The following is a 21,760-nucleotide window of genomic DNA, read 5'->3' as shown; positions in this document are numbered from 1 at the left end:
ACTGAAGACAGGGAAGGAGTGAGTCCAGAATGAAGATTACAGTACCCAAGCAGGAGAAAAAAAGTGGCATGAGATAGAGTTTTAGCAGTGGGGATGGAAAGGACACAGCAGAGGGAAAAGTAGCAGCGAAGATCTGGCAAGAGATTGGGTGTGGGGAAACTGACAGTCAGCTGAAGGTTTGAGTGAACAGACTATGAGTGCATCAGTAAGGACAGGGCACAGGAAAGTGAAGTTCCATTTGATTAATTAAAGTCTGAGAAACAGTGGGATCCAGGAGGAAATGCGAGGAGGCTGGAGTTTCCTCAGCACAGGTCTCTGACATTACAGGAGCGGTCATCAGGCAAAGCTGTTTACACCAATGACATCAATGTAAAGCAAGGCTAAGTTGCACCAGGGCTCACCTACACTAGGGAGCACCTTCGAGTAAATACACTGGTGGCTCTAACCAGATCCCATACTGGACCAAGCCCTAGTGTACAGAAAAAAGGGGAATAAAAGAAAGGGTTAATTCAAAGCGTTTGAACTGAGTCAGGCAGGCCTTTGTCACTACAAGCTTTACAGTCAGCGCTGGGCTACGATGTTATGCTCTGATCTGTTAAACCTCCAACTAGCAAGCTGAATGGCTTAAAAAAAAACCCATCACACTGCTTCAGAACCCTCTGAAACATACTAGCAGGTAGCAACGCACCTCAAGTGACTGTTGCCAAATAAGTGACAGCAGTTCACTGGATGCACGCTGACCACCAGCCTACAAAATTCCAGATCTGATTAAACAAAGGAAGCAGATCTAAAGCTCTCATTTCCACTGCATTGTAAGCCCTTTGATACTTCAGAGAAATTGAACAATTGTGACATTTTCCCCTGAAATTGACTTCCCTGGTTCACCTACAGAGAATTGAAATGGTAGAAACTTATTTTCCTCATCCTAATCTATTTGGTAGCAAAATGAAAGCTAGATATAGAGAGGAAAAAGATTTTTATCTCTATTAACCGGAAGCTCAGAGAACAGGAAAGTTGATGCTGGAAAGAGGCCCAGAGCTTAATGAACTGCTGTTTCATTCCCCGCTTGAATTTGCAGTTAATTCAAAAAGTATTAGCAGGGTGAGCTTTGTGAGTTTCTCTTCTAGAGCTCTCCTAGCAGTTCCTGTTCTGGTATTAGTAGTGGATAATACAATTTATAGCTGATTGCCATTCTAAACAAACAGTTGTAGCTTGTGAGGTGTTAAGTCATGTAATTGTTCATAAATAAATCATTCCCACTGCTTCTGTTAAACAAGCTCTTTCGTACCATTGTGTACTGCTCGCTCATACTCCTCCGGGGGCCCCCTGGAAAATAAGGGACAGCACGTGTGCATTTATGCTTCCAAAAAACAGCTCTCTGGGCCCTGTTGGAATGCCAATCCTGATATACAATCTAACTCTTTACATCCTCTTGAACAGGAACAAAACCGAATGATGTGGAGCTTTTCCCGGTTACTCAGCATACTGTTTCACCTAGACTATAAACTTTGTGGAGCAAGGCACTGTTTTGTTACTTATCTTTACAGTTCTAGAATAATGGAGCCCTGATCTTTGGTTGGCATTCCAAGACACTACTGTAAAATCAAAATAAAAATCAGTTAGCAGGATGGAAAATCTTGCTCACTTTAAAATTATGGCAAAATATATTTTCTCCTATTGCAGCTAGCTTTTACTCGGGGGGGGGGGGGGGGCGGGGAAGTGGGCAAGAAAGAAAGCCGACTGAGGTGTTATTTCACCTCAAACAAAACTGGAGCAAAACTGCTATGAAGCACGTGACACAGACATATTGCTTTTGCAATGGAAGCTACCTACATGATGCAAATATAAGAGTTTGAAATCCCTCATAAACCAGGTATAATAGAAACAGGGACAGAGGTTGTTATAGTAACTATAAACACCCAAGGCCGTGGATCCTGCTACAATCCCTTTTGCAGACTAAGCAGGGCTGGCCTGGTTTGATGTTTGGATGAGAACCTTCAAGGAAAACAAATGTTGCTTCAGTATGTGGTGCCAACTACTCCATGAGAGGCTCGCGTCCGTCAGAGTACAGAGCCAGGGCCGCAGTTTGTTGCCAAAAGGTTCTAAATTGCTGAAATCCACTCTTTTGGAAAAGCAACAACCACTAAATAGGACCTTAGAATAAAGAGTCCAGGGTATTAACCATGCCAGTTTGGGTTACTACAACTTGCCTCCCTGCAGTTCTGATTATCCCCTTCCTGTGAAAAAATTCTGTGCATTGCTTGACAGCTGCCACACATCACCCTGAAGTAAATGCAGTGAGCCTCTTATACAGTATGAATGCTAATTTGTGAAGTGCTTTAGTAGATAACATTAGAACATACAAGCTGCCATATGGAGTCAGACCATGGCCCATCTTGCCTAGCATCCTGTCTCTGACAGTGGCCCATACCGAAGCTTCACAGGCAATGTAGCAAACAGGGCAATTCTGCAGTGATCCACCCGTCTACCACACCCAGCTTCTGGTAGTCAGAAACTTAGGGTCACCCTGACCATCTTGGCTAACAGTTATTGATGGATCTATCCTCCATAAACTTACTACCCAGTTCTTTTTTGAACCCAGTTATACTTTTAGCTCTCACAACATCCCATGGCAATGAGTTCCACAGGTTAGTTGTGCATTGTGTAAAAAAGTACTTCCTCTGGTTTGTGTTAAACCTCCAACCTATTAATTTAATCAGGGGACCCCTCGTTTTTCTATTGTGTGAAAAGGTAAATAACACTTTTCAATTCACTTACTCCACATCAGTTATGATTTTATAGATCTGTCATATCCCCCCTTAGTCATCTCTTTTCTAAGCTGAACAGCCCTAGTCTTCTTACTCTCCTCTCATATGGAAGCTGTTCCATACCATTAATCTTTTTTGCCACTTTTTTCTTAATTTTTTCCAGTTTCACTATACCCTTTTTGAGATCTGTTAACCAGAACTGGACTTGGTATTCAAGGTGTGGGCACATCAGTGGCATGATGATTTGGGGATCCTTCTGAATAAAACAAATCTTCAATAATGAAAATCTCACTTGCCTTCCCAGGAACTGCACTTCCCCTCGATGATGGTGCGGAATTGACTTGTATTTTCCTGTGACTCCTCTTGGTCGAGTCACTGAGTAGCCTGCATACTGCACCCTGTATTACAAAGATCAGACTGTTGCAATTGCTCCAAATTCAATACTCACCACGGCTGAACAATCATGAGCCACAACAGACTAATCACCTGCAGTAAGCACAAGTTTCCATTAGCTAGCTAAATAAAGGGAGAAGATTTCAACCAGTTCAGGCTTTGGGCAAACTAAGCTGCTTTCAGTACATTAAATTTTAATTGAGTAGTAAAACTGATCCTCAGATGAATATCAACATGAGAAATAACACCCAAGGCCAACAATTTCACAAAGTTACCTGTGGCAAGAACGATACTTCCTCATTCTCTGTTAGTTACGAGCTTCCAGTCCAATTTGCTTTAGTAGAATGGAATGAAACCTCAATCTATTCATTTATCAGGATACCCTCGAGGGCGTGATCATCACTTCCCCCTCCTCACATGTGAAGAGGGCATGGAATAGCTCCAAAGCCAATCCACACTGCCTGGGGTGGGAAGGGGGAGCTTCCTTTCACGTGTTGTGTAAATCCCTTCACCAGGTGATTGCAAGGCTGGAGATATCTGAAAGCTGCTCAACCAAATTAAGGCTTTCAGGGGGCAGGCTTAGAGCCAGTTCACAGCAGCAGGAAAGATACCCATGTTTTATTTCACTCAGAACACAGCAGGCAGAGCCCTGAGGACTGTCCACTGCCAAGAAGCTGGGTGCATGCACTGTATACCTGAGGAAATATATCCCCAACCCGTGTGGCAGCACATTCCTGTACCCAGCCAGCCACTACTGTTTTATCAGTGACGGTAGTTTGCACACCATACATCAGGTGTCGCGAGTTAGATGCTGTTACAAGAACTCATCAATGAGCAGAAGAGTCACACCCTAGGAAAGTCAGCATGGACATATCCTCCTATCCTTTGGGAAGTGGACTCAAGCCAAGACACACATCATTACCTGTTCCAAAGATCGTCATCCTCTCCGCCCCAGCCCCAGAACGCATTAGGAAAGCCATTGATTTTCTTAAACTGTTCCACTGTTAAGCCACTCACTCCACCAAAGAACTCATTATAAGGGAGCCTAAATAAAAGAGAGTACATTAGTCACCACAGGTGTGAACAGTGTCTCAGATCAGGGCTGACGTAGTTTCCTGCTCACAGCCTGTCAGAGCAGCCATTCTCCCGGATAGAGCTGAATGAAGCTATTGGGAGGTTTGCTTCTATTTTTACTATGTTTACTTGCACAAAACCTGGAAACCAAACTGAAATGAATCTTTTTAAAATCTAGCTATTGACTTTTTATCCATTATTGCATGAAGGGGGACTATAGGTGCTTACAGATACATATATTTATCCAGCTTGGCTGCGAAGTGTCTTGGCATCTGTCCACATCCATAATAGTTACGGTCATTTTCTGGTATATGGTCCACATCATGAAAGATCAAACAATCCCAGTCCAAGTCCTTCATTGCTTCCCGAAAGCCAATATTGAAGAGCATGGCACGGTTAAATGGTTGGTTACCAGCCTAGGAAATAGAGTTATTTCTCAGAAGAAGCGCAACATAACACACACACACATTCTCTCTCTCTCTCTATGTACACTGCAAGTACGTGTTTGGAATTCAGTCACTCTTTTCATGACCTCCTACACAAACTCAAGGGGAAAACCCCCCTTAAATTCCTGTTTTTGTAACCCTCTTGCCCTGGTTTAACAATAGAGATATGTGCTAAACAAACCTCATGTATTCTAATACACTTTAACTTCCCAGCAGCTTTCAGAAAGTGCCTGTGTCCAACATCGCATTCAGGTGAATGGCATATTATGAGAAGCTAGGTACTGTACACATGTCAATGTTCAGCAGTAACCTTTGAAAGCCTAGATACGTACTCTGCCTGATAAACAAAAGCACAAAGAACACACTTTGGAGATTTGACATTACTGTCCAATAACTGGGGGCAGAAGGCAGTAAATAGCTTTTTGTATGTGGGATGCATTGGGCAGCAAATCAGTCACACAATAGCAAGTTTCATGTTCCAGTGGTTATCCCCACTGGTGGTAGATTAGCCCGGAAAAATACGTTGCATATACATGGGAAGTGACTCACTTGCTCAATGACATAAAACGCGAACTGTAAACGTTGGCGCTGCAGCATTGGAATAAGGTGCCTAAAGAGAACTGGAAGATGCTCATAACGATTGCGGAATGGTATCAGGATTGCCACCTAAGTGATGGAAGACATCAGGTAGTTATTACTATATCTGGAAACCAGCTTTCACTTTGGCAGCCCACAAACCTTCAGCTCAGGGCACTGGGTGTGTCTGAAGCCATGTGTATGTCTGTTTATAATCACAGGACCATAGACAATGTTGATGGAAAAGGACTAACAGATCTAACCCATTTCCTGGGACTGCAATGAAAGATTATTTTATAGTGCAACATACAACATGAAGCACACAATTGTGTGTTGGCCATTCACTCTCATGCCTCCTTTATTTTGTGCATTTCGGTACTCTAGCTTTTTAAAACAGATAATATTTGAAAGAAACTTCCTCTCCAAAGTAGTAACTAAATTTCATGCTGGGTTAGGGGACAGAGACTGACTGCACTGGAGACTTAAATCCTCTACCAACTGAATAGGTAGGGCATGATTCTCTTATACCACGGTCAATGTGTCTCCACCCTCATAACTCCTCTAGCAAAGATAAATTCATCGTCTCCAAGGTCCATGCTACCCTTGGTCTTTCTGGGCTAATTCTTGCTCAAAACCAGAGGTAATTTTGGTGATCTGGATACCTATCAGCTAGGAACTAATTCATTACACAAACCATTAAACAGCCATCTGCACGCAACACATTTCAGACACTATCAGCTGAGCTGGATTTGAACTGTTACAGAGCTGACAGGCTCCACATCCAATTAGCAACACCCCCACCCAAACTTTCATATAAAAGAAATGAAGTGCTGAACCATCTGTCACTAGGTAACAGGCTCCTGAACCTAGGGGTTTATAGAGGACTGCTGTAGCTAGACAAGAAATACCTACGTTACAGGCAGCCCTATGTTATCTGTGATGCAACTCAAGATATTTTTCTTTAGAAGAGCAAAATGTAACCATAGCCCAGTTCTTGCCAATACCATTGTTTGTACTCCTTTGTACTAAACAATGGCATCACATTTTAATGGAGCTTGTGGCTGTTTTGAGGCTACAGTTTACCTTCCAGCGAGGCAGGCAGTCATCAGGTTTCCAATGGCCTCCTAGCTTGATACTCGGGTCTTTAGAGAATAATTGATGGATATCCTCCATTCTGATTTCACTCATATTTACATCAATTGGGCCCTCTGTGTACACAATGGAAAGAAGAGGTCAATATTCCAGTCCCAGCAAGAGAAGATACATCGCAGGCTTCTCACACTTCAATCTCATGGTCCTACATCAGTGTGCATGCTTCTTCCCACTTCACTTTTCATACACTTATTACTAGGGCTGACTGCAAAATGTGTCTTTTCCTGTCGAGTATCAAAAAAATGATTAGAAAATGCTGCCACAGTACCTCATGATCTCATTCTCCTTTATATGTTGGGCTCCCTGGTCAGACTACATCACCCATGATGTAGCATGATCTTCCCTCTTGTAGAGAGGCAGTGCATCATGGGACACTCTGGTTGTGAGGCATAGTAGGAGTTGTTGTCTGGCCAGGGAGCCCAACCTTTAGAAGAGAATGAGAGGACAAGGCACAGCGGCAGCATTTCTAAATAAAAATAATGAGATTCAATTAAAATATATTTTATAACAAATCTTCAGCAGAAAGACACTTCTCACAGGAAAGTTTTTTGTTTTATCAAAAGTCAATTTTCAATTTAAAACAGTTGACATTTTTTCTAGTTTCTTCTTTCCTCACTAGTGTTTGGCTTCCCAACACCCCAGCTTAGTCACTATTTTCTGACCATGGCTCAAGGAAGAGACACATGCCCAGTGAAATTCAAAATAGAATTTTTAGAGGATAGTTTGGTGGTCCAAATCATCATATTCCATTGCTCTGTTTCTGGGACTAGTCCAGGTTGGCAAATATTGCAGTAACTCCTGTGAAGAGGTAAGGAGCAAGCACTTCTATCATTCCCTTAAAAAAAATAAAATAAAAAAAAGGTCTCAGACAAAGATTGATTAGTTTTGGGAGTCTGGTAAAAATGATTTACAGCTTTTGTGCTTGCAGAACAACATTTATATTCATTCCCCACCCTCCTAACATAGCCAAATAAAAGAAGGTGCGGTACACAAGTCAGGAGGTAGAAAAGTGGTACTAGAACACACCATCCAAAACATGCAGGAACAGACAACAGGAACTCTGGAGTAGTTAGGTAAAGCGGTGAAAATCTCCCAGAAACCCACATGTGGGGGTATGAGGATATTCTAGTTGTTATCAGCATAGCTGCCGAACTCTCAAAGACTGCAGTGTACACCACACCGGGATGGTGCAGAACCTGTAATAAAACATTACGCTTTTCCTACCTCCTCCCACTCCCACAGGAAAGAGATTTTATAGGTTGTAACCTGGAAGGAGGGGGCAGCATGGAGATGGAGTCTAGGGAGGGGAGGAAGACAAGTCACAGCACTACTCACTCATAGAAGGGAGTCTCTCGGGACAGGTATGGTTTGGAAAGTAGGTAAAATCTTCAGGAAGAAAAGTTGTGGTTTGCAGAAAGGTTTCACTGTGGTTCAAATCAAGAGGATAATCTAGGGAAGGGAAAAGAAAAAACTACTTGAGCTATAGGTTTTTCCATTCTCCAAATATTCTATTACTAACAAAGCCATTTAGCTGACTATTTCACAACTACAGTGTATTGATGGAACTTCAGTTACAATGAACTGCAGACATTTCCACAAAGCTTTATTCCTTGATATGTCATGATCATCAGACTAGAGTTTCTTGGCCTGGCCATTTCAACAGACAGCGTGCACATGACAACAGGTGGACATTTAGGAACTGTCCCAACATTTCTGCTAGGCAGAACAGCTGAAGCTGAAAGGACCACAAGAGATGCATATGGGCCAAGTTATGCAGAAGGTTAGATTAGATTACCATAACGATCCCTTCCGGTTTTGTAACCTATGAATTATTTGACTTGCATCGTTTCTTATTAGAAAAGATCAGACTGAAACAGAAGGTTGGGTGAAGGAGAAGCAAGCACTGCTTGGGTCATGCTTTTTCTAAGGGCACACATGCCAACTCCATCTCCAGATCTATCCTCCAAGCCTAGCAACTTCACTCATGAAAGAAAGGTTGCATATCTTGCATAATTCTACTTTTCATTTTCATAATGTGCCACTTAAAAAAAATAATCCAAGATTAGGTGCAACCTTTTATTACCTAAAAATAAAAGGCAAGTGAGGCTGACACTTCAGCAGGCCATGACTATCTCCAGAGCATGTTTCTCCAAAGCAGCTCTCTTATTTCTCAGTTAAGTGTAAACACATTTATTACTTTGTGAGTTTCGTTTATTTTAAAAAGGTTCTGGGCCTCCAAGAAGTGTATTTCTGTTTTCTACAGACAATGCATGCGCCATTCTTTTCCAAAGTAAGCGTTTCACAAATAGCTGCTTTAGGCACTGCTGAGATCAAAGGGGAAGTTCTAATGTTTGAAAGCATTTGTGAGAAACTTCTAAATTAGCTGTATCAAACAAGACCCCTAAATCACAATACTGTACCTCTCATAAGTTAAGGGTTTGAGGGTCAAAGGGGAAAAAGCCAGGGGACTGAGTTTTATGCCTGCCTCCTTTCCCCACTTACAGTTATGGGCAAGTCATTTAACACCTCTTTGCCTAACTTGGAGGAAACAGTTCCCAAATTGTGTTAACTGCTGTGCAAACAGAACAAAACCACAGTTCCTGTCCCCAAAAGTTTACAGTTTAAACAGAGGTCATACAAATACACTGCACATACAAGTACATTGTATGATCTGTTAACATCACATGGCCAGAACTGATATTTTTGCTGGACACTAAATCAGTCCAGATAACTATTTTATAAATCAGGGATTTTTTAATTTATTTTTTTTAAATAAACCCCATTTGAAACTAACAACCTGTGTTAATACCTAAATTATAATCTATTAAAATTATTTAAATAAATGATTATACTGAGTCAATGAACCCTCAAATTTTAATGAATTAAAGGGAGCTGTTTTGTTTTTTTTAATTATATATAAAAAATCAAGGGGAAAACAATTTATGTCAACTCAAGCCTTAAATAACATCTCAGTGCTATGCACCGCATTAAGTACCTATATTCTTTTCAGTCATTATAATGGAGCAAAACACTGGTATTTACATTTTTTCAAAACAAGTGCTTTCAGTTTGTTGTGGAAAAAGCTGTTGCCTTAATTACTTTTGGTTCAGACAAGCTGGCAAGTGTTGAGAGACTATTTTCTTCATTTGGACTATTTCATTTAAAGTTGAAAAACCAGCTGGGAATTGAAAAAGCAGGAAAGCTTATTTTCTTCTCCCAATCCATGAATAAAAACCAGGTGGACAAGGATGAAATCCACCATTTTTTTAGAATTAGGAGGTGATGGGGCCAGATTTTTGAAGCTATTTAAGCACATAAAAATGCAGATAGATGCAAACTTGAATTTTCAAAAGAAAATAAGGAAGTTAGGTGCTTAACTCCCATTGGTTTCAACTTTGATTTAAATGAGAGTTAGGTATCTCATCTGCCTGAGTGTTTTTGAAAATCCCACGAGGCATCTATCCGCATCTTTAGGCACCTACATACTTTGAAAATCTGGCCCATGGTGACCAGAAACATTTATTAAATCCGCTTTAAATACAAATTGTGCTTTGTTAAACTTTTTTCCTTTGTGTATACTGTATATTTAAAAGGTAGTTTATTTAACTAAAAACAGTTTTAAAATGCTCTTTTTGTACATTTACTTGAATTTCAATTTCTACCCAAATGCAACTTGACACAAATCTGGAAGGGGAAAAAATGTAGTAAAGAATAAATGTGTTAGAAAACAGTGAACAAGGTATGCAAAAATTAAGAACCCGTATGAGTGTTTAAGCTACATAATTGCTTAAATACCTATGGATGTAGTGTAACCACCTTCTAGCAAAACAAAAGTATCTAATTCACTGTAAAAGATACATTTGGTTTCAAATCAAGATGTTTTAATAGTTACACCAAACAAGGAAAACAAACTTTTCTTTAGAAACTAACTAAAGTACAAATGCAAAACAAGATTAAGATCAATTATTTAAATCAAAGTTTCCTGCTTGCTGCTTTAGATCATGCTTAAAATGGGTGATTAAAATAAATCCATCCTGCACTAAATTAACTACAATTCACTGCTTCAATATTTCAGGTTCCTTCTTCTCACTGCTGTATGGCATTCCTGTGCAATTAGCTCAGTTTATCAGAGCGAGTAGTAATTGCAGTCTTATTCAAACTAGAAAGTGAAAGAGGCCAAGATGGAATCGCAAATAAACACTGACAACCCAGGGCATATTATTAGAGTCTAGATGAGCCAATTTATCTTGGACACTTGTTATTGCCATGACAAAAATTCCCAGTAAAACTACACTGCTAGTACACCCTCTATATCAGGGACGGCCAAACTGTGGCTCGTGAGCCACATGTGGCTCTTTTACTGTTAAAGTGCGGCTCGCTGAGCCCCCCACAACCCTCCCATTCTGCACCTATTAGACTAGGGGTGGGGAAGCAACTCAGGACCTCTACCTTGCAGCGGGATGGTGGGGTAAGGGCTTCTGTCCAATGGGAATGGGGGGTCTTGGACACAGGCACCAACTTTCCAAACTGCTAGGGGGTGCTCAACCCCTAGCTCTGGCCCAGGCTGTGCCCCCCCCTCAGCCCTTTCCCCCAAGGCCCAACCTGAACCCTTCCCACCCAGTTCTCCCCTCTCCCCAGTGTGTCATGTCCTCGTTCCTCCCTCCCAGAGCCTACTGAAGACAGCAAAACAGCTGATTGCGGCAAGGGCAGGGAGGGAGGAGCCTGATCTGTGGGGCCTGCTAGCAAGTGAAAGGCAGTGGGGGGATGGGGCCCTGGTGTGTTTGTGGGGCAGGCCTGGTCCTTGCACTGTGTCAAGGTTGGGTGCAGCCTCACAGCTGAGTCCATGTCACGGGGAGGGAGCTGCACAGTGATCTCCCACCTCTGCACAGTCAGTGGCCTGTGCTCCCCAATGTCATGCTGCAGTCTTCGTATTCAGCTGACAAATAAAATTTGCAGAATTTTAAAATATGTGCAGATTTTTTTTTGTTACTGTTGTTATTTATTTTTGGCGCAAAATGCCCTCAAGAGTCATGATACACTGTATATGCTATAGTTTTCAACCTTTAATTTGCAGACCCCTAAAAGTTTTTTAATAGAGGTGTGGACCTCTTTAGAAATTCAACCTGTGGTCTGTGGACCCGTTATAGAAGCCTTAGACTAAAATATGACTGAATAGTATTCAACTATAAAGGCTGCATATGCTCAGCATGGGCATTTGACGAATTTTGAGAAAAGGCACTAAACGGTGGACTTCTATGGTGACAACAGTTCTGGGTTTTGATCTGTAGGTGGGGGTATTTACATACTTTTGATTGATCAGAAAAACAGAATTCCTCTTCTGGAATCTGAAATTTTATTTTCATAGACACCTTTCGCAGACCCTTTAGACGTGGTCTACAGACCATAGACTGAAAATCACTGGTATACGCCACTGAACACAAAGCCAACCAGATCTCCTGTTTAATAGCTAAAAACTGCATTCTACAGCAGTGGTCACCAATCCGTAGATCGTCATTGACTGGATAATCCTGGAGACTCTCCCAGTTGATCACGATCTCCGGCCATTAAAAGTCCGGTGGTGCAGCAGTGCTGCTGCTAAGGCAGGCTCCCTGCCTGCCCTGGCCCCTCACTGCTCCCGGATGCGGCCAGCTTTCCCCCTCGTCCAGGGGCGTGGGAGGCGCCAGGGGTCTCCACGTGCTGCTCCTGCCTACAAGCACTGCCCCCACTGGCCGGGGATGGGGAACTGTGGCCAATGGGAGCTGCGGGAGTGGTGCCTGCAGAGAGGGGCAGCACACAGAGCCACGTCCCCACCCATTGGCCCCTTCTAGGAGCCGTGTGGAGCTGGGGAAGGCAGGAAGCCTGCCTTAGCCCAGCTGCACCACGACCAAGAGCCACCTGAGGTAAATGCCACTTGGTAGGAGCCTGCACCCCAACCCTGAGCTCCCTCCTGGAGCCATCATCCCATATCCTCTCCTGCATCCCAAGCCCTGAGCCCTCTCAGAGCCAGCACCCCAACCCTCCTCCTGCACCCCAACCCCTGCCTGAGCTCTGACCCCCCTCCTGGAGCCAGCACCCTACACCCTCTCCTGCACCCAAACTCTCTCCCAGAGCTTGCACTCCTCACCTCCTTCTGCACCCCAACCCCCTGCCCCAGGCTCAGCCTGTAGCTCCCTCCCACACTCCAAACACCTTAGCCTCAGCCCAGAGCCCACATACCCCTGCCCCAGCCAGTCAACGTGAGTGAGGGTGGGGAAGAGCACGCGACAGAAGGAGGGAGAAATTGAGCGAGCAGGGCAGGGCCTCGGGGAAGGGGCGGAGAAGATCCTGGGTTGCACTTAAATTCAAAAACTGATCTTGTGTGTAAAAAGGTTGGAGACCACTGTTATACAGGATCCTGTTACCATGCCAGGCTGTTTCATAACAACTTTGTTCTAAAATTGTACCACTAAAAGTGTTGTGTTAGGGAAACAACATGGTGATTTGATTCGACCAACTTCTGTTGCGTAGTGCAAAAGTTTGTCTTTCACCAACAGAAGACAGTCCAATAAAAGATATTACCACCCTTTCCTTGTCTCTAACATCCTGGGACCAAGATGGCTACAAAACAATGCAAACAATTATGTTAGCAAAGACCTATGTAGTGGATTTGTAGCAACTCAAAAACGCAGGTGTCTGGTTTGAAGTCTACCCTAGAGAGATCCACTTTGTTTATATTCTAAAAAATGAAGCTACGTTCTACAGAACTGTTAGGATCCTAGTCCCTATTCTATTCAAGCTCCTACACAGCGCTCATCACCATAGTATCCACTTGCTTTCCAGATGTGTACGGGTGTGACTAGCATTTGTCATATATGGCCCTCTTTCTCCCTTCCTCTCCTTAGCAGACAAACACATGGGGATTTTTTCTTCTTTTAATTATATGTACATTATGATGTCTGTTTATATTATGAAAGGCAAGATCAAAAAGAGATGTGCCTTGGAACAAAAGGTGGTAGGCATGCCCCATTGTGGGGAGTGCAAAGAATTAGGTGAGGAGTACAGATGGAGCTCCATCATTCTCTAAAGTCTCCATGTTTATTTAAAAATAAAGTTTCCCATTGTTGTGGTTGTGAAGAAAACCTTCAAAGTGTGAAACAAGTGTCACTGAGACAGAGGGCTTGTCTACACTGGCACTTTACAGCACTGCAACTTTCTGGCTCAGGGGTGTGAAAAAACAATCCCGAGTGCAGCAAGGTTCAGCGCTGTAAAGCCCCTGTGTAGACCGTGCTCCCAGCATTGGAAGATACACCCCTCGTGGAGGTGGGTTTTTTAGAGAGCTGACTGCACCATGACCACACAAGGCACATTAAAGCGCAGCAGCACTTTAGTGTCAGGGCTGGTCTATGCTGGCAACACTAGAGCTCTGAGGTGTGACAAGCCCATTCATTTCAGTGGGTGGCAAACCAGATTTTCACAAACTGCAGGGCTCACAAACTAGGAAGGGCCCAAAGAACTAACTGGGGAGGGGCACAGCAGATGTATAAGATACGTAAGGCCTGGTCTGCACTGTGGGGGAGAACAGCATAGCTGAAGTTGACGTAGCTTAGATTTAATTCAAATTACTTACTTCGCGTCCTCGCAGCACTGGATTGACGGCCACAGCTCCCCTGTCGACTTTGCTTCCGCCTCTCGCACTGCTGGAGTTCAGCAGTCGACGGGAGAGCAATCAGAGATCGATTTATTGTGTCTACACGTGATAAATTGATCCCCGATAGATCAATCGCTACCCACCGATCTGGTGGGTAGTGTAGATGTACCCTAACACTTTACCACCACATGGAGCAGTAGAAGAAGGAAGGGGTTCAATTGGTTTCTTTTTCCTTAAATGTGTGGGCTTAGCTTTCAGAAGTTAGATTAAAACAGATTTTCCAATTTTCACATATTAAAATAGACTGAATTGAGTTGCCATATCTAGTGGAAATTCTAGTCTTTTAATCAGGTAGTGAAGACTAAGTATGTGGTGAGCTACCTGTTGCTTGGGTAATTTGTGAATGCATTAACAATCTAACTTTACAGTAGAAAAGCTTAAGAAAGGATGTGACCTATCAAACACCACGGCAACTCCCACTCCCTATTTAAAAAGGTGAGGCAGAGTGAGTATCCTGGATTTTATTCATAAAAGTAACATTTATCTTGTAACACTCTTGATCCACTTGTTCTCACTATTGAAACACAGTGACACAGCAGGGATTCGCCCTCATGAGGTGCGATGCTTATCTTAAACTGACATTATTCCAGCCTGATACTGCATGAAGGTAGGTCGAGATTTTCGCAGTAGTGACTCACTTGTACTGTGTTAACACTGAAAGGAGCAGTTTTAATGGGACATCAGTTTGCCTAACTCTTAGTTTTAGAAAGAAATGCTGTCAGTGCTTCATTACAAGTAACCATTTACATTTAGAAAGGGTTTGCTAGTATAGTTTATACCATTTTCCCCAAATAAAATAAGCTATAGAAACAAAGGGGCTTTTTGCCTGTATAACTGTGTCTATTTATAGTAGGGATTTTGCTGGCACAGCTAGGTTGGTCAGGCCTGGGGGGTGTGCATGTGAACAAATTAGCTATGCTAGTAAAAGTCCCAAGTTTGAATTCTTTATGTAGCCAGAAAAGCAAGACACGCTATATATTACTTAAACCAGTGTCCCCAAGTTTCTCCTCACTTACAAAACTACTTGTTTACAAAAATCAGACAAAAATACAAAAAAGTATCACAGCCACTATTACTAAAAAATTGCTGACTTTCTCATTTTTACCATATAATTATAAAATAAATCAACTGCAATATAAATATGGTACTTACATTTCAGTGTATGTATATAGAGCAGTATAAACAAGTCATTGGCTGTATGAAATTTTAGTTTGTACTGACTTCGCTAGTGCTTTTTATGTAGCCTGTTGTAAAACTAGGAAAATATCTATATGAGTTGATGTACCCCCTGGAAGACCTCTGGGTACCCCTGGTTGAGAACCACTGACCTAGACCAGTGGTTCTCAAACTTATTTGATCGCAACCCCCTAATTTGTGTCTGTAGTTGCCGTGGTAGGGTGAGCACAATTTCTAAAAAGGAACATAGACCACCATGTGGGGCTCGCCCAAACCCTCCTTTCCCTCCCACCACACAGAGCTGGCCTGAGCCTCTCCCACCTCCGATAGCTCCACTGCTCATCCCCCCCCCGAGCCCTTTTTTGGCTAAACTGGGTATTTGTCCCATTTGCTCTTGCCAAGGCTTAAAAAGGGGCCTGTCCCAGCCAAAACGGGCCATATGATCACCCTCGGCTGTGGTAAGAGCTAACCAGAGAGCCCAGGCTGCTATGGGAAGCCCCAGATACTCCACCTGCCCTGTGCAGTGTGCCAGGCACCCGAGAGCAGCCCCCCCGGGGCATGCTGCCCAGAGCAGGTGAAGGGGCTGGGGTTCCTCACAATGGCCCAGGATCCCTAGGCAGCTCTTACCACAGTTTAGATCTGGCTTCTGGCCTGGGCAGGGGCAGGGCCTTTGTGGGGAAGGGGAAGAGCAGGGGGACCCATGGTGATGGGGAGTTGGGGGAACCCAAGTGTTCTTTGTGCCCATGGCCACCATACATCTTAATCCACCTCTGCACAGCAGACACTGCTACAGCAATTTTACGTACACTGCCATAAGTTTGGCTTGGGCTACCTAAATTAAAATACAATTGGGCACCTAAATTCCCTCTCCTCTGGGCTGCAAGTTTTGTTTTGTGTGTCCCAGGAACATAAAATTGCACTACTTGTCTAAAGAAAAAACAAAAAAGTGATAAAAAGGATGAAGACCAGATTAAGAGAACTGGCAGAGAAATTCCTCAGGGGAAATTTAAATATAGGCCACTTTTGGAGGAGGAAGATGGGTATGTATGAAGAGCAATTTGGTTCAAATGGATCACTAAAATACAAAGGTGGTATATCCAAAGCTGTCAAACTAGCATTATATTAGATCAGCGGTCCCCAACCTTTTCGTCTGGCGGGCACCAGATGAAGAACTGTGGTGGCGGTCGAGCATCCGCTGAAATGCGGCCAAATTTCGGTGGCATTTCGGCTGCGATGCCTCTCGATGACGCCGAATTTCAGCGGATGCTTGACCACTGGCCAGGATGCGGGCACCACGTTGGGGACCGCTGCATTAGAGGGAATACAGTGTAAGCAGTTTAAACAAAAAACAAAAAACAAAAAAACCAGGGGCCTGTAGTCAGAATTCCTGTATCTACTCCCACTTCTGAAACAAAAACAATTTAGGGCAACTTCAGGTCCTTTCTTGCATGTAAATAGTGAGGCTCATAAGCATATGCATTTCTGTGTTACCCCTTCAAGAAAACAAAATGGGATTTCACAGATGTCACTCACTGTATCTCTAGAAAGCAGATGGAAGGAAAATGATGCAACCCATTCTTGTCTTGTCTTGTAAATACCTCAGTTACTAGAGGCATCTGAGGAAAGGGCCATATAGACTCCATAATATAATATAGAGGGTGATCTAAATAGAATAAAGAGGGTGACCTAAAAGCAAACTCTCCTCTCGTGTCTACCCATGCATTCATTCCCCTAAGAAAAACTGTTTAGACTTTCCTATGGTAATGGGAATTCTAATCAAATTGACTTAATTACTAAAAATATACCTGAGTCATTCATGCTGCTGTTCCTCTTGGCATAGGCACTGCGGACCACCTGCTCATAAACCTGAGCTCCTATTGTTCTCATATTCTCACGAATCATTATGCCTTGGGCTTGCATCATGAAGAGGTAGGTGTTCACTGAAAGAAATAACCGGAGAGATTAAATTAGCAGCAAATTTTATAGGTAAGAGAAACTCAAATACTAAACCCTTTTTGGAACCATTCTGCCTCCCCTCAGTTTCCTTATGTCAAGAAGCTCTTTGGGGGACACATGACCAAGTTACCAGACGTGGGATGGGAAAGATCATACAATTTCACATGACTGTATCTAAGGTATATTTCAAAAAGTATCTGGAACAATAAAAGGAATTTAAATTATTTAGCCCTAAAATGCAGGACTGTATTTTATAGTTAGAGGCTACATTCCTACTAAACCCCGATACTACTGGGTCACGTTTTTAGTAAACCAGGAAATACAGGACTTTGTAAATGGGGGACTTTAATAAGAGTGAATTTAGGGTGATGGTGCACTGCTACCTGATTAGTAACAGAAATCAGCACATAAACATGGAATTTATTTCATTTTCATTAGCCTTGAAGCTCACCTTTAGTCAGTATACTAACAGCGCCTGTCCGTTGGGATGCTTAGAACTAGACTAGTAAGTTGTAATAACTCTACCTTAACTCATCATGTATCTTTTTACATGTTGTTAAGTCCTCTGCTGCCTTTTGTCTGGTCCCTTTCTGCCTTTTCCAAGGCCCCTACATATTATGTTTGGACATATGCATTTTTGTGCCACCAGCCATTTTGGACAAAAAGGGATTTTTTAAAAATAGATTTACCTTTACTGGCAGCATTACTAATAAATACAGATGACATATGCCTTTCCCGGCTTTCCGAGGAACATACAGAAAACTTACAGCAGTACAGCTGTAAGATCTCCTGCTTAGCTGCTCTATCCCAATGGGAGAGCTCTCTCATTGACATCATTAAACCATCGCCAACAAGCAGCGGCAGGTATGTTGGCAGGGAGGCTCTCATGCCGTCACAGTACTGTTCACATTTACACCGACAGGAGTGCCACTTATGTCTCTCAGTGGCGTGTTTTTTCACACCTCAGTGCAACAGAGGTTATACCAACAAAAATGCTAGCTTATACACAGCCTCAGACAATTTCTAAATAAAGTCTATTTGAACAACTGCACCAAGGCCACAGATTATTAATGACAAAGATCCTAGAAGCAAGTTACATTGTATAGGGCCGAGTTGTTCTACGGCCACTTTAAAAAAAAAAAAACTCTTTTGGACAACTTTGAAAGCACAGAGTGGAGCATCCCACCCTATAGGCTGCCACTAGCCTGATAGCAGAAACCCCTACCACAAGGAGGGGGTTAGCCATGTGCAATGGAATAAGGGACAGGCATGTAACAGTCTGTGAGGGGATTTCTATCTATTTTTAAAGAAAATTGCTAAAAGAATTGTGTAGAAAGAATATTTTATACCTGGTCCAAAATTAAAAGATAAATTAGGCTCACTGACAAATTTACATAGGTTTTGTAAAAAGTGTGATAAAAAAGTCTACATACATTCTCCTTCTGATTTTATCTTTCATTTACATTTTAATATGCTACAATGAATAATGCCACAAAAGGCCATGGGTTGGCTCAGGAAAATGTGATACAACTTAATATACTGACATACAATTCTGCAAAAGGTAATGTATTAAAAAAATACCTTCTGATGGCTCAGCTGACGAGGCATGATTTTTGGCAAGGTCCTAGAAGCAGCACGGGTTTCTGCCATTTGGATAGTGACAATTTATGGAGTGAGATGCCTTTTTTCCTTTCTGTGCTTTGTAAAAACTCCTTTTGGACAACTCTGAGAAGAGGGTACAATGACCCAGGTGTCAGCCTTGGCACATAAAAGCTCTCCTCAGTGTGCATGCCATGGCAGCACTTTAACATGGCATGTGTAGTCACAGCAGAGCTGGTGCACTGTTCACTGGCACTTAACAGCGCTGAAACTTGCTGCTCTCAGGGGGTGTTCTTCCACACCCCTGAGCGAGAAAACTGCAGTGCTGTAAATTCCCAGTGTAGACAAGCCTGAGTATCACTGCTCTAAACCATGCAGTCCCATCTTTGCTTTGAGCAAAATTCTGTCTAATCAGCACTGTCTCTAATCTGTTTCTCAGCACTTCCAAAGATGGTCACACCCTTATTTCAAGAGACTGTTTTCCTTATAGCCTAGCAGCCCTCAGTGACAAGAGTCTTCCTCTGTGACTGGAATGTTCCCAAAGTCTAAGATCATGACTCTATTTTACCTCTGCCCCAGAGGACAATAACTCCTTTTAACCTCAGATAAGATGTTGTATAGCACCTTGAGGGTGAAGCATTATGCAAACACTATGCATTTGTTATTGTATTCCCCAACCCTTTAATCAGGTTTCTTGTGGGCTAAAATAATTCATTTTCACTAATCTTTTCATCGTCAGATCTTCAGTTCCCTTTTGCCAGTTTGCATCACAATTCTAACGAGATTTAAAATGTTTGTATTTATTTTGAGGGCTTGAATAGAGGAAAACACAGACTGTTTGAAAGTAGAGGAAAAATGCAGGTTAAATTAACCCAACACAGGTAAATGATTTAAACAAGAGTATTTAAAAGTGACCCAAGCCCCCCTGAAGCAGTGAGATGGAAAAGCTATAAGGAGAGATGAAAATACTAACAAGTTAAGCAAAGATGATATCATTCATTAAAAAGGAAGCCCTCAGCACAAGGGTGAGCAGTAAACCAACAAAATACCTTTGAACCCAAGGACAAGGACCATGCTTGTTACAAAACTGTAACTGGCTTTCTACTGCAACATACAGAACAAAGGCTTAACTTGGAGGGAAAAAAAAGGTTGGCTCATACCAGAAAGCTCCATAGCTTATTATGCACCCACTCAGTCACTGAAAGCCCAGGTTAGAAAGGTTACTCTAGGGCAGTAGTCTCCAAAGTGGGGTGTGCAAGAGGAACGCCACTTCTCCGCCCCCCCTCAGCAGTTCAGCCAGGAGTCCAAGCAGCGTTGTTTTTTTTGCTTCAATAGTTCGGCCAGGAGCAGGAGGTGCGTGCTCAAAAATATTTTACTGATGGGGTGCCCGCTCAAAAAAGTTTGGAGACTACTGCTCTAGGGCAGTGGTTCTACTGTGCCCCTTTCTGAGTCTGATTTGTCCTGCATACCCCAAGTTTCACCTCTCTTACGCTACTGGTTTACAAAATCAGACAAAAATACAAAAGTGTCACAGCACGTTATTACTGAAAAATGCTCATTTTCTCAATTTTACCATACAATTATCAAATAATTGGAATATAAATCTTGTACATATATTTCAGAGCAGTATAACAAAGTCACTGCATAACATTTTACTTTGTACAGACACTAGTGGTTCTTACGTAGCTTGCCATAAAAATAGACAAACATCTAGATGAGTTGATATACCCCCAGAAGACCTCTGTATACTCCCAGGCACTAGGGCACTGCACCCACATTCCCCAATACAAAGTTCTAAACTGATGGTATGTCTACACTACAAACGCCACAATGGCCCAGCTGCAGCACTGCAACTACACCATTGTACCCCTCAAAAGGGGGTCGTTGATGGCAGAATTCTTCCATTGACCTAACTGTGTCTACAATGGGGGTTAGGTCAACCTAACAATGTTGCATTGGTAAGGCTGTGAATTTTTCATGGAGGTCACGGATTCCATGACTTTCTGTGACTTCTGCAGCGGCCAGTACGCCTGGCCCAGAGGTCGCCTGAGCAACTCAGGCAGCTCTTGAGCCAGTCGCACCAGCCACTGCTGGGACACTCTCAGGCCACTGCCTCCCACCCCTACACTCCCGCAGAAGCAGGAGTTTGGGTGTGGGCAGGGGCTTAGGGTAGCACTTACTGTGGGGGGCTCCCCAGAAACGTTGACATCCCACTGTCAGTTCCTAGGTGGAGGCGTGACCAGACAGTTTACACGCTGCCTCCACCTGCAAGTACCACCCCCGCAGCTCCTTTGGCCGCAGTTCCTGACCAATGTGAGATGCGGAGCCAATACTTGTAGTGGAGGCAGTGTGCAGAGCTGCCTGGCCACACCTCCGCCTAGGAGCTGAGAGGGATGTCGTCACTACTGGGGAGGTGCGGTGCCCTGCAGGGATGCGGCCCCCTCTCCCCCAAGCACCCGTGGTGCCCTCCAGGCTGCACCTGCCCCCCCTCCCCGAAGATTTAGTCAGGGATATATAGTATAAGTCATGGACAGATCACAGGCCATGAATTTTTGTTGACTGCCAGTGACCAGTCCATGACTTTTACTAAAAATTACCATGACTAAAATCATGGGCAGCGAGTATAATAGGCCAGGGGAGAATCTGCCTCCCCTGGCACTGCTGCAGCAGCCGGACCCCTGGTTGTGGGATCTGGAGACAAAGTTTTTGTTTATTATGTCCCGGAATCTACATGGGGCTGTCTCCTCAGCTGCCCTGCTGGGCCCAGGGAAGGGGCACCTATCCTGCAGCCCCAGCCCCAGCACTCCCGCAGTGGGGACAGGCACTTCTCCCTCGCAGCCTAGGTGCTGCTGCAGGAGACAGAGCACTGGGGGAGTCCTCTCTCCCAGCAGTAACCCCAGAACACCCTCATCCACCCCAAACCCCTCATCCAC

The 21,760-nt window shown here is 43.4% G+C and overlaps 1 protein-coding gene across 1 annotated transcript in view; it reads right to left on the bottom strand.

Annotated features, from left to right (window-relative positions):
• B4GALT5 (beta-1,4-galactosyltransferase 5) overlaps positions 1 to 21,760 on the bottom strand; it is an 80,278-nt gene that overhangs the window by 3,142 nt on the left and 55,376 nt on the right. Inside the window, exons 2-8 of the mRNA XM_032804020.2 lie at positions 17,078 to 17,212; positions 7,745 to 7,858; positions 6,341 to 6,465; positions 5,231 to 5,347; positions 4,464 to 4,651; positions 4,084 to 4,206; positions 3,065 to 3,166 (exon numbers count right to left, since the gene is read on the bottom strand). Coding sequence (XP_032659911.1) covers positions 3,065 to 3,166; positions 4,084 to 4,206; positions 4,464 to 4,651; positions 5,231 to 5,347; positions 6,341 to 6,465; positions 7,745 to 7,858; positions 17,078 to 17,212 — 904 coding nt within the window. The remainder of the gene's footprint in view (positions 1 to 3,064; positions 3,167 to 4,083; positions 4,207 to 4,463; positions 4,652 to 5,230; positions 5,348 to 6,340; positions 6,466 to 7,744; positions 7,859 to 17,077; positions 17,213 to 21,760) is intronic.

This window comes from Chelonoidis abingdonii, chromosome 14 (assembly GCF_003597395.2).
Source record: "Chelonoidis abingdonii isolate Lonesome George chromosome 14, CheloAbing_2.0, whole genome shotgun sequence".
NCBI lineage: Eukaryota > Metazoa > Chordata > Testudines > Testudinidae > Chelonoidis > Chelonoidis abingdonii.
This window is presented reverse-complemented; position numbering and strand designations above follow the sequence as displayed.